This window comes from Callorhinus ursinus, unplaced genomic scaffold (assembly GCF_003265705.2).
Source record: "Callorhinus ursinus isolate GAN/ISIS: 27379988/994484 unplaced genomic scaffold, GSC_fseal_2.0 scaffold4, whole genome shotgun sequence".
Lineage (NCBI taxonomy): Eukaryota > Metazoa > Chordata > Mammalia > Carnivora > Otariidae > Callorhinus > Callorhinus ursinus.
This window is the reverse complement of record NW_027397066.1, coordinates 77,813,246-77,826,641: the sequence shown is the minus strand read 5'-3', so window position 1 is coordinate 77,826,641 and position 13,396 is coordinate 77,813,246. Positions and strand designations below refer to the sequence as shown.

Sequence of the window (13,396 nt, the reverse complement as noted above, 5' to 3'; positions counted from 1 at the left end):
AACACTCATGAATAAAATGGGTTCTTCTTTTGGTCAGAAAAGGGAGTTTGGAGGTTCTGTCTGTAAGTAAAGAATGAACTGAAATTTACTAACTCCAATCCATGTGTACAGAACCCCTTGGGGTAGCTTAATCAATTGCAGCTTTCTGGACTCGGTTCTGAAATATTTGGCTTAGTAGCTCTGGGATGGGGTATAGGGAACTGCATCTTAAAAATGATTTCATGATTCTGATGTAGGCAATACGGTGAACCATGCTGTGAGGAAAACTGCAGAATCCTTGTTTCTTAAATGGATGACTGCACGTGCTCACCGGTTGATCCTCAACAGCCACCGAGCGAGCCTTCAGCCAGTGCTCCTCGAAACACCTGCGGCCAGTCAAGCCAGAAAGAGGCGGAATATCACCTGATCCTGAATTCAGGTCTCTCTACCACACTGCACCAAGCTGCCACAAAGAAAACACACTGGCCGACTGCTATATTATTGTTGGCAAGCACCAAAATTTGCTCAAAACCTTTACAAATGAAACCCAGCTGCTTAAGCTCAATACCAGATGTCTTCTACAATGTGTGGCTTTGAAAGAGTAAATTGAGCATAAGAAAGAGATGAAATATATGAAAATCTAATTTGCAAGATGTTTGTCATTAAGTCTGTGGAACAAAAAAAGACAGAAAATTATATTTTTCAATGCAAGAGGTTAAGTAGGGGAGATTAATAATATTCATAATAGCTACTAAAATGCATGTTATGGATAAACTGTTAGTATTCGTTCACAAAATCCACGCCAAACCCAATCTCCAGAAATGCCCACTGAGAGAATGTCATGTGTCTGTGAAATCACATGATTGAGCACGAGCGTCATTTTCCTTTAGACCCACTCCCCAATTTGAACACGTTTTCACTCAGGGCCTAGGAAATTAGGTAGGAAATATTTAGTGATATTCTCTGATTTCAATAAACTGTAATAATCCTGTGAAAACATCCATATAAGAAACATATGTGTGTGGCTATGTATATGGTGGAGGTAAAAAGGCAATCTGTTTAGCAGCCTCAATTAAGTGCCTCTCCCCCAGCCCCCCCCCCCCCACTTCTGCTGTTACCATGTCACCCAAATGCTCTGTTGTTGTTTCCAGACCACTGAACAGGTCTCAATAGCTTTGGCAGATTTCAGAGCCCACGTTAAACTCAGAAAGCCACTCAAGTATTCCGCCAATGAGCTGCTGCATAGTCCCTCACTCCAATGAGCTGATGGTTCATGGGTAAATACAGCATATTACTTTTATAACATTAACCTTTTAAAAAAAAATTGAAACATAAAAAGATTTTGTAATGGAATATGAAAACAATACTCAATTGAGCATCCTAACTCTAACCAAGACAAAAGCTTGGTCAGGATTTAGCCCCATAAGAAAGTACATAATCATTAAAATGATATACAATTATAATTGGCAAGTTACTATTTTTTCCTAGTTAAGAAAAATGTCTTAGTTTTCCTTTAGAGAGAAATCAAAATAAAGCTAAACACTTTAGCAAAGACATAGTTTGATCATGAATATTTCTACAAACATAGTAACAGAAGGATAATTTCCTGTAGAGTTTCCAAAACAAACCTGGCCTCAGGTTTTCTGAAGCTCCACTGCTATTGGTACTGGCATAGGTTATATCTGAAGGTAAACATAAAAGGCCACCAAAGAAAAGTAAGACTTCTTGTTAGGTTCAATTGCTTCACATGCCATTTGTATCTCATCAGTGCAGTTCCCACATCACAGAAGTTCCACAGATGATGCAAAAGTGATGTAAGTCACTGTTTCCTTATACGTAAAACTCCTGTTAAAATTGTGAAGATACTAAGATGAATATGGGACGTTGTATACTACAGGATACTATGAACCAAAAAACTATGAACCAAAGCCAGTTTTCTGCATGTACTCGTGAAGTTTTTAAAAAACCTCATGAATTAGATATGTACAACAATTTTCTCTAGACTCCAGAAGGAATATAAAGCATATTTTCAGACAATAAATTCCCAGAATCCAAACAAATGAAAAACATATACTGCTCGCCTAAAACTTGTGGCCTGTTTAGGGATCGTAACGCAAAATTTACAAGAGGTTCTTTGTGAGACATAAGCTTTACAACTACCTTTTTAATAAAGGAGTGAAAATTATATGCAACAATCTGACAGAACTAGTCTTCCAAGTGATGACACTACTTGTTTTATATATTATTTTTGCCACCATCTTGATATCTTGAATTTTCTATAGCATCTTTTTATACAGAGAGAAAAAAATTCACACCATTTCATTTACTGCAAAAATAATCCTGTAGAAACTACAGAATCATATTACCATTACTTTTGGTAGTAACATTTCCTGGATACCAAAGTTCATATAAAAATATTTAAATGTTTTTTATAATTTTTCTAAACGTACAGCTAATAAATAACTCACTAGCCAACAGGAATTCATCTATAAACAAGAGTACTAGAGATATTCATGTCACTATTACAAATGACAGTAGCAGCTATATTAGATGTTTCTGATTGTCAATCTAATCTAAAACTTCTTCCAAAAAAAAAAAAAACTTCTCCTGCCCACTGTGTCAGTTGTTGCGTGGCCATCTTGGTATTGACTGATTACACACATCCCAGCTGCGTTACATAGGATTACTGTAAGGGTCAGCAGCCAATCAAATTCTCTCTCCACAAAAATTAGAAATATGAGACAGTGGAACATTTATCAGTTAACTCTATAGAGCTAAATAAAAAAGGTCCTGGAATAACAGTGAACGAGACTGATGAGTATGGCTAGAGAGAGAGTCTTCTCTACATGCCAAGCATTGTGCTATGGGGATACAGCAATAAATAAAATGGGCATAGCTTTTTCCTCTAAGAAGCTGAACTTCCAGCAGGAGAGTGACGTGTATAATGACAAGTCATGATATATACTATGTCTTTAATTTTTTTTAAGATTTTATTTATTTATTTGAGAGAGAGAGAATGAGAGATAGAGAGCCCGAGAGGGAAGAGGGTCGGGGGAGAAGCAGACTCCCTGCTGAGCGGGGAGCCCAATGTGGGACTCGATCCCGGGACTCCAGGATCATGACCTGAGCCGAAGGCAGTCGCTTAACCAACTGAGCCACCCAGGCGCCCCATGATATATACTATAAAAGAAGAATAAAACTTACAATGAGGGATTATATCAAGGGGAGCCCATTTACTTTGGATTGTTAAGGAAAACTTAACTTAGTGACATTTAAGCAAATGGATAAGCAGAGTAGAGAAGCGAAGAACTGTCCAGGCTCTGGAAACAGAATATGTATGTGAAACACCCAAAGAGATAAAAGGTTTGGATGATTTGGGACAGTGAAAGACCTATGGGGCTGATGGCCAATGTCTAGGGAGATGAGCTGGGAGTTAGGGACCCTTGGATACCAAGGCTAGCTGGCCAGGTAAAGATCTGGATTTCAACCTAAATGCAAGAGGTCTCCATTAAAGAATTCCAAACAGAAAGAGGGAAAGAGACAGAGTCACATAGAGGAAAGAAGAAGGGAATGTCCATGAGGCCCCTCAGAGACACAGATGAGTAGAAGCTCAGACCTTCATGGCCTCTGGATCCCATGAGGCCTGTGTTTCCCCTCAGCTTTGCTCTATATCTCTACTCAACTTCTTTCTCTAAGTTTCCATTCTTTATGACCAAACTATCAATAACAATAATGTGATTTTGTATGAAAAGTTAACTAACTACTGAAGGAATGTGACAAAGATGATATCAAGCAGAGAGATCAGTTAATCCAAAAGCCACAGTCTCGCTAATGTTAAAAGAAAAATGGTGGGGTCTAAAAACAAGACTAAGGTTAGTCTAGTGCACGGTCACGAAATCATCTTTAGAGATTTTAATATGAACATTTCCACAAAAAAATCCACTAAAATGGAAAAGGTAACTATTTTACAGATAAAAGAAGTATAATAATCAAGACCCTAAGAGTCCATCTGAACCCAAAATATTGCAAAAGAAAGCTTGATAGGCCATTTAACTGATTAAGATAATTTCCCTGTAATTAATTGCCAATATACTTTGTCTTATTTAAGGATTTTCCCCATGTCCTGTATGAATTCTAAAATTAGGTATGTATTTGAAAAATTAGGGAACAAAAAAATATTCATAATTTGTTCCTGGCAGTTCTTAGTCAATAAAAGATTTGTAAAATGTTATTTCAGAAAAAAAAAAAAGTCATTTCAGATTCAACTGGCTTACAGAGGCCAAAAAAAAACACAACTTATTTGAGTTACTCTGATCTAATACTATTATTCTTCCAGAAGCCTTCACGTATTTGTAATTTAAAGATTAAAAATTATGTATAGATACACACAAACACACACACACGCACAGCTTACATATATGGTTGCCACCATTAAAGAATATCACTTCCTGTAACAAAAGTAAAGCCAAATAATTGGAGTTTGTCCTCAATAGTTGTGTGAATGTCTATTATCAAATATACTCTGAAGAATTTAAGTTGAGAACTATCGTTTAGCCACTTTCCTCCCAGGTAAATTACCACAGAGATCAAATTTCTTACATCTGTGATGCTCACCACAACTTGCAGTTACTGCCGATTAATAGCCTGAGATTAATTGTTGGAAGTGCCACATAATAGCTGTAGTAGAAAACATTTCAAACATAGAACCACATTTATGCATTTAACAGCTGTGTTGGTCTAACAGTTCAGATTTTCACTGTATTTTGCCATATGGTAACAAGGATCATTTTTCACTTAAAAATATTACCAAAAATTGATGCCCTATAGCACTATTACCATTCTCATTTTGAAACCACACATTCACAGCCCATGTCTGTTATCCTCCTGTCACCATATCCCTATTTGTCTTAATTTTAGTTAAAATATTTAATAACAGTTTGTTTTTTTTTTTAAATGCATGCCAACCAGATCAAACACAAGTATTATATTAGGAAACCTATGGAACAGGACCCGGCAGTGAAGAGGCAGAACGTAGTATCTGGGTTCTATAAAACTGTAGGAGCCAGGAAGACTGGGACTTATTTTTGTTCACTAGGCTTGGGGATTTTCCTGTGTTCAAAAACAGCTGATTACTACTTCCTATCTCACCTTTTTTCCCTATAACTCATTTTTGATGTAGAAGTACTCCTAAGGACAAAAAGTTGGCTGCCAATTTTGATTTTAATCTGATTGCTGTAATAATCTATGACCATGATTTTATGGAGGGGGAGAGGACTGGAGAAATGGTCATGTATATATTTAACAGGAAGCTAAATAAAAATCTCACCCTTTTAAGTGCCAGAACATGAGGCCCATCCATGTCAGGAAAGGCACAGTGTTGCCACCAACGTGTTAGAACAATAAACAGAAAGAGTCCTTTAGTTTTTAGGTCTGTCAGTTGATCACATTTATAACCTCCCTAAATTCCTTTGGCAGAACTTAAGAAGAATAGTAGTGGCCAAAGTGATACTTTAATACTGTTTACCTATTGCACTACATTCACCATGATTGCCTGTGATTTTCTACCATATTTTACAAATAAAGGGGCCCCTCAATCCTCAAAAGAAAACATTTCACAAGGAGAAATGAACACTGCAGATTTTCACCACACCAGGTCCTATTTTCACTTTTAGAAAAATGCAGTTCTACATTTCATGATTCTAGCTGTAAAAAAATCCATTTCTGAAGCAATCACAATGTGCCAATATAAAAAACACAAAGTTCAAATCTTCTACCAAGATGTACCTCTGTCTCCCTTTTTCTTAAGCCTGTGTGTCCTCAAGTGAAACATTCAAGATAGGATTTAAGCAATGATAAGATTTAGGCTGATGAGTCATCTACCCACAGGCCACCCTAGCTATTCTGTTCCAAGTAAGAAGAATTCTCCTTTCCACGTACTGTGACTCTACTGAGCTTTGTTCCATTTATGGTATAACTAGAGTGTTGTACATATTCCTTCCATATAAAACTTTTAGGTTTCCATATGTTTAATTAACAAAATATTTTTATTAGCCAGACGCTCACATTCTCCAAATGTCTCAAGTTGTCATTTTGAAATACATTTACTTTTAAGAAGGATTTAAGGTCTCAGAACAATATTCTTGGCTTTGCCATTCACTGAAGAATCATGACCACTTCATTTTTCTGTATTTTCTATGTATCGTTAAGTTTTGTGATCATCATTTTCACTGAAATACATGCAGAATTAATGATAAAATGTTACAAGTTATCAATGAATAATAACTTTGACAAAGTTGTTTAGTTTTGATTAAGCTAATAGTCCTTGTCTATAGCACATTCTGTCTTCATTGGGGCAAAATCATAAAAACCATGGAGCTTATTTTTTGTAAAACTATTATAAAAGGTTACAGGTAGAGAAACTCCTTTTAAAAAAAATTAAAAATTCATTTGTGATAAAGCTGGGAATATACATCGGGATTTAGTACGTTAATCACATTAAGGTGAGTTATCAGTATCTTTTAAGATCATGTCTCAATTTACATTTCCAGCTTGGTTGTCCCCTATTCCTGCATAAACTATTAATAATAATATGAATAGTAACAAAAGCTTAGGAAATACTATGTATTTCAGACACTGTTCTAGGTGCTTTCCATGTACTTACCCATTTAGTAATCAAATCAACCCTATAGCAACACACACACACACACACACACACACACACGAAAGAGCCCTGAACAGAGAATTTAAAAGACTATGTTAACTAGAGGAAGGCAAGGAATGTCCCTGGGCTTCGACCTCCTCACCAGGAAAGTAAGACAGTTCTCCAGTATTATTTTAAGGTGTATTCTAAGCCTAGCATTCGTAATTCAAAAATTCCGTGTGTAGCATATGGCCTCTGCTTTTTATTGATATAAACTAATAATGAATTCAGGTATTCATATTTTTCAAGGAAAATGCTAAAAGACTGAAAAATTAGCTTCAGGCAATCAAGAAATAGTAGTAGCTTGAATAGAGGAATAAGAATTTCACCTCACACATAGAATTCTTTGAGCTTCCTGGGACATTCTTAAGAAACAGTTTCCCTGAGTCTTTACTATTGTCTTCTAGAAGGCATCATATTATTATAACAATTTTTGGAAGATAAATTAGCAAATCAGGTAAATGAACTACCTACTGTTCCTTCATAGCAATACATAAAACTCCTTTGGGTTACATTTACCCGTGCCAGAAATTAAAAGCTTACTTTCATAGAGCCAAGACACAACACAGAATATTGTGGTAGTGCCATGGAATATTTGAGATTATGAAAACAGGAATCTTATAAATGCCAATCAAAAGTGCATGCCAATCAATAATACATACTTCCCAAATAAATAGTATTGCCAAACTCGTTCTATAAAGTGCATTCACAAGGACATGAGGTTGAACTGTAAATGCAGTTCCATCTCATACATATTCCTTTTGTCACCTGGCTTAATTTTATATAGTCACTCTCTCTTTATCTCCAACTTCATGACTCCCTCTTTGCAAATCACTATCACAGAGAGTTGTTTCATAATGTTATCTTTCCTCTATTTTGAAAATAGTTTATCTGCTTTTATAATTACTCTTTTATTTAAAAGTTTAAAGTAACTTTTAAAAATTGCCATCCTTTTACAAATTGCCATCAACTTTATAGAAGAATCATTCTGGACAAAATGATCATAGGCAAGCCCCTGTTCTGAAGTGTGGACAAACATCTGATATATTCACAATTTATAATTATTGCTATTATAAAACTGGAGATTTACTCAAGGCATCTACATAAAAGTTGTAATGAACTTCAAACTTAATTAGCTAACCTATAAAAATCTAACAGCATTCAAATTTAAATGATCAAAACAAAGTTTATTAGAATTATTTTCGTAAATTCTTCGCATACAAACTGTCTCAGTATGTTGACAAACCGACTTCATATTCAAAGTTCCAAACTGGACTGGATTGAATTAATTACTAGAGAAAACAAACTTTGAATCCCTTTAAAAATTATCCTCATACGCTATCTAGGAAGCTTTTGCTCAAATAGAAAAAAACTAGTAAAATTACAGAGCAGTTGGAGGATGGGGACTGGAAATGTTTAGCCACTGCACTTCTGCCCAGAACTTTCCCTTCTGTGATAAAAGCCTCACAACCTGATGTTAACGCAGCCCCCTGTCAGCACTGTACCATGGGGCACTGATCTTCTTACCCCTCGTGTGCATAGACAGAAGAATGAGCAAGGAAATGTGAAGCTGCCAGTTTAGTTCTTCCAGCCAACCCATTGCGCAGGAGAGCAGTAAATGTGACCCGCCTGTTTCAGCCTCCTGTTTCTTGCCTTTCCTTCTTTCACTGAGCCTTCTCTCTTGCCACTCTTGTCAGAGCTTCCGGCAAGCCTGCCAGCAAGCCTGAGACAGGACCGTGAAAGACAAGCCTGTTACAAACTGGTTCTGTCACCACAGAGATTTCAACCGATTACCTCGTGGGGAGGACAACAAAGGGCGGTGAGGACCCTGAGCTGGATTGTTTTCTTAAGAGAGGAGGCTGACCCAGCTGCCCACACAAGGGCCGGTGCATGCGGGGGGATTTGCTCTGCACTGGCCATGCCAAAGCCCCCCAAATCTCCCAGGCATCTAGGAAGGGACTGCAAAGCCACACGCATCGGTACTTTGCTGTCATGAATTAGCTTACTTCTTTTGTGAAGGTTTTTTTCTTTTCTCTTGCTGAGAATTGTTCACTGTTTGGGAATTGTAGAAAGACAAGGAAAAATAAAATGCTTTCTTTGATGAAATGACAGAAACAGTGAAACACACGGAAGTGTCATGTTAGGACAGTTTTCTCACATCACTATTTAAATAATGGAGCAAATGCCTCTGAATCAAGTGCACAGACATGAAAAAGAGTCCCGTGTAAAGAGTATCTTCAATGAATATTTCAAGTTAAAGTATTTCCGTTAAGCTATCAACTAATTTTAAATGACTAGAGTCGGAAGTTTCCTATGTAGAAAAAGTACTATGACCCTAACCAATCTTATTAACATGTTATTCCATTTTTAGGATTTTTACTGTAATTGTGCCTCAACATAAATTATGAACAATTACAAATTGTTCCATGATATCCTGAGTGACCTTTTTTTAATACTAAAGAACTTTTTTGAAGGCTATTTGTTGTCCTTGGCTCTGGGAACTGTCAATACTAAAAGAACAGCAAGAAATATTAATGAATCGACAGTATGTGGAGAAACTACAATGTCACCATAGATACAAACAGAAGTAGTTATTAAATACCATCAGTTTACATGAGAAAGGATTTATGTTAATGAAACCAGAGACATATTTCAATGCTTCTATCTCAGATACCATCGGAATGTGTTTACTTGATATTTTAAGAATTCTTTTCTTGGAAAAAGAGATCTCTGCCATCTTTTCATTTTTAACAGGCACCCACACCCCTCCACACATCCCAGCACCTCCCAGCACTACCCTATTGGGTACCATTCAAATCTACTCTCTAGTTAGGAACACCAACAATTGCTTTGTATGAATTTACAAATACTATTATCAATCCAACGCCCTCAATTCACATTTTCATGAAATAAAATGTAACAGAAATACAGTATCTTTAAAAATATATGAGATTTTGGAATATCCTAAACTTAAGAAACTGTATTATTTTGCATTTCACAGAAGCCATGCAAATAACTTGTCAGAAAACTGTAAGTCGGGGGTGGTATCATTTCAGTATCATTTACCCACATGCCTTTTAGCTAAGAAGGGAGACTGAGGCATACTAAAATGAACAAGAGTGATCAGGAGCAGAGGGAAATATGTGGGAAATGATGACAAAAATCAAGCAAGAGAATCTCTCGTTCAAACCTATATTCGGCTCAGAGCCACATCACAACATGGTTCCACTGCCAATTTGGAACCCAGCCTTGAGCTCTGGGAGGATGAGTGAATGGCTGAAATGTGGGACAGCTCCCACTGCTCACGTTTCCCCAATATGAGCATCCATAAATGGTTCAAAGCCTAAAGGGAGAGCCCTTGCTCCCTCCCTAGAATCCTATTTCAGTTCAAAGCAATTCATATCAGCAATCATTTCTAATTTTGCACTATGTGCTCGCTGAAATAAATGTACTCAAGAAGTTTACAATGCCACAGCAAAAGCAGTATACATAATAGAGAACTGTGAAAAATGTAACATTTTAAGATGAAGTGTCCTCAAATGGAATAAAGATGGAAAATCAGAGTAAGAGATGGATTAGACTGGGCCAAAAACTGAAGGGAGAGCTGGACGTCGAAATAAGAATTGAATTTATACAGCAATAGAGGAGATGGAAAGGAAGAAATTATATGAGCAAGGATTAGAGGTAGGATTAAATATTTCATTTGTGTAATAGCATGAGAAGAAAAATCTTACTGGAGCAGACAGTTCCTATTAGTAAATGGCTGGAGAGAAACCTAGACAGAGTGGAACCAGACGGTGCAGGATTCAGAACGTAGATTACAGAGTTTAGACTATATATTACATAAATAACTAAAGGCGTTTGAAAACTGACTGGCTCAATGAATTAAAAAAAAAAAAGGTTTAGAATTTCAGCATATAAGATGAGTCTCTGAACCTGAACTTCTAACTCTGTGAGGAGAAGTGAAAATCAGAAGCATGAGAGGCTCCTACTTGGTCAAACTTTTTGGTAATACAGATTTCTTTCTTTCATTTATAATACTAAGAAATTCAAAATGAATTTACCCCTATTAATTCCCTCCCTTTTGCCTTTTATTGTTTAATATATGCTGGGTGCCAACCACGAAAGAGATGTTCTATAAAATGCATAATGAGGTTCCAGACAACGAGGCTCAAAAGATATAATAAAACTCTTATAATGTAGATCAGAAATCTGGCTTAGCAAAACAACCCCGATTTGCATATGACTTAAGCCGTTCACCCTCCAGTACACACCCAAGGTGGTTGCAAGGAAAGCTCTGAGAGAATATTAAGGGAAAGGTGTTCATTTGAAAATACACACATGAGAGAAAGGGCAAGGAAAGAGAAAAGGAGACTACAGCTAGGGCTGCCTGTATGAGTAGGCTGTGCAAGGCTATCAACTGTCAAATTCTTTAACAGATCTGCTCATTCTAGATCTATGGAGCCTGTGCTCTGAAGTAGAGAGCCTAGTTCTGCTCTTGGACAAATATATAACCTTGGACAAGTCGTGTAAACTTTGTTCTACACGTTGGTCATTATCTACCGTAAGATTGTTATACAGATTATACAGTATATGAGTATTAATTAATGAATACAGTGCCCAGAACATAGGCAGGTATCAGAAAATGGTCAATTTCCAAAACACTCTCACTAATCACTCCCCTGCCTCCTGACAAAAACATCCTTTGTTAACAATAACGTTCTTTAATGTAACATTTGCCAAACTGTTCCCGTCACAATGTGGTCACTAAAACAAAGATAAAAAAGGTGTCTTATGTTAAATCAGGTTTTAAAAATTCGAATTACACCTGCAAAGGGAAATGTTTAATCAGTCTCCTTTTACTTAGTTCATTGAATATTCAGATACTTGAAGCAGAGGTCTATGACACTACTGTTTTAACAATTTCTTTTTATTTTATTTTATTTTATTATGTTATGTTAATGACCATCCATTACATCATTAGTTTTGATGTAGTGTTCCATGATTCATTGTTTGTGCATAACACCCAGTGCTCCATGCAGAACGTGCCCTCTTTAATACCCATCACCAGGCTAACCCATCCCCCCACCCCCCTCCCCTCTAGAACCCTCAGTTTGTTTCTCAGAGTCCATAGTCTCTCATGGTTCGTCTCCCCCTCCGATTTCCGCCCCCTTCATTTTTCCCTTCCTACTTTTTTTTTTCACATATAATGTGTTATTTGTTTCAGAGGTACAGGTCTGTGATTCAACAGTCCTGCACAATTCACAGCACTCACCATAGCACATACCCTCCCCAATGTCTATCACCCAGGCACCCCATCCCTCCCACCCCCCACCATTCCAGCAACCCTCAGTTTGTTTCCTGAGATTAAGAATTCCTCGTATCAGTGACTACTGTTTTAACAATTTCAATCTGTGACTTATCTTCACACAGAAAACTCCCCAAATCTACTGATTTTATGTATATACGCAGTTTTTAAACTGAACTGGGGGAACTGTATCTAGTAAATGGGATAGGAGAACGTTTCTTAAGAGACAGGACCTGCCCTCAAGGCACAACTGACCGTGTAAGTTGAGGACAAGCATACAGTGCAAATGACCATGCAGTACAGTCACTGCCTGGGGGACAGTAGGAACACGGAAAGTACAGTGGACAAAGATGAATTCGGGCTGGGGGTGGGGACTGGACTTGTGGGGGAAAGGCATGCCAACCAGGTCTTCAAAGATAAGTAGGAATTCACTGGGTGAGGGGAGGGCAAAGGAATCCTAAGCAAAGGGAACGGAGAGTACAGAGATTCAGGAGTAAGAAAAAGAGCAGTGTTTGTGGAGAACGTGGGAACCTGGATATGCCTGGAGAACAGAGACAGACGTTGGGCTGGAAAAGCAGAAGGGAGAAAGTGGAAAGGACCTCATGTCTCATAATGGGATTCTGTGGGAAGCCAAGCCTTCATTTCTAGAGGAGGTATTTACACAGTTTATTTTCCATTATGGGAACTGTCTACAACTACCTCTCGCAGCTGATTACATTTCAAAAGAAACCAGTAAAGTTTTCAATGCTAAGATGATAAGTACATTCCTTTGTATCTAAGAAAATGTAACAATATCCGTATAATTCTTGACGAGAACAACAAAGTGAGTGTTATTTTCTTGATTATTTGAAAATCCCTACAAATACGGTCCGGAGCAACATTAACTTTTTAATTAAACTTCTCTTCAAACACAGGCACATAAAAACAACAGTTATTTCCTTCTTCCTTTTGCAAGCTATAGCATTTTTCGTCCCTACCATTCCGTTGAGTTTTGCCCTAAAATACATTTTTTTAAACTTTCATAATGGTTGTACCAAAACGAGAAATGTGCACTCAGAATTGCACAGGCTAATTCATCTCCCGACTCTGATTTTCAGCTCATACACTCACACAATGATATAAAAAGTTACTGCATTATGGGGGAACACATGAACAATAGAACTTAAGTGTACAAAAACGTTTCTCCTGACTCTGGGGTCTATAAAGACCGCAACTTCGGCTGCATTCAGGCTGCCTCCCACCTCCCCACCCCGGTCTCCTTTGCAGCCTTCCACATCACTGGTCATTAACAAGCCGAAGCTCCCTTCAGCTGCACAGTGAAAGACCAGCACATCATTACAAATAAACAATCCCTTCCTCCCTCCGACAAGTGACACATTATTCTGAGCACGTCTCCTCTCTGCTTTCAT

General features: G+C 37.4%; 1 protein-coding gene across 5 annotated transcripts in view; it reads right to left on the bottom strand.

The window, feature by feature from the left end:
- Positions 1-13,396, bottom strand: part of BMPR1B (bone morphogenetic protein receptor type 1B) — a 393,326-nt gene that overhangs the window by 94,005 nt on the left and 285,925 nt on the right. Inside the window, exon 1 of one of the 5 annotated variants that reach the window (XM_025873557.2) lies at positions 8,207-8,279. The exons of the other annotated variants lie outside the window; for them this stretch is intronic. Coding sequence (XP_025729342.1) covers positions 8,207-8,279 — 73 coding nt within the window. Of the gene's footprint in view, positions 1-8,206; positions 8,280-13,396 lie in introns of those variants that run through there. 5 annotated transcript variants of the gene reach the window in all.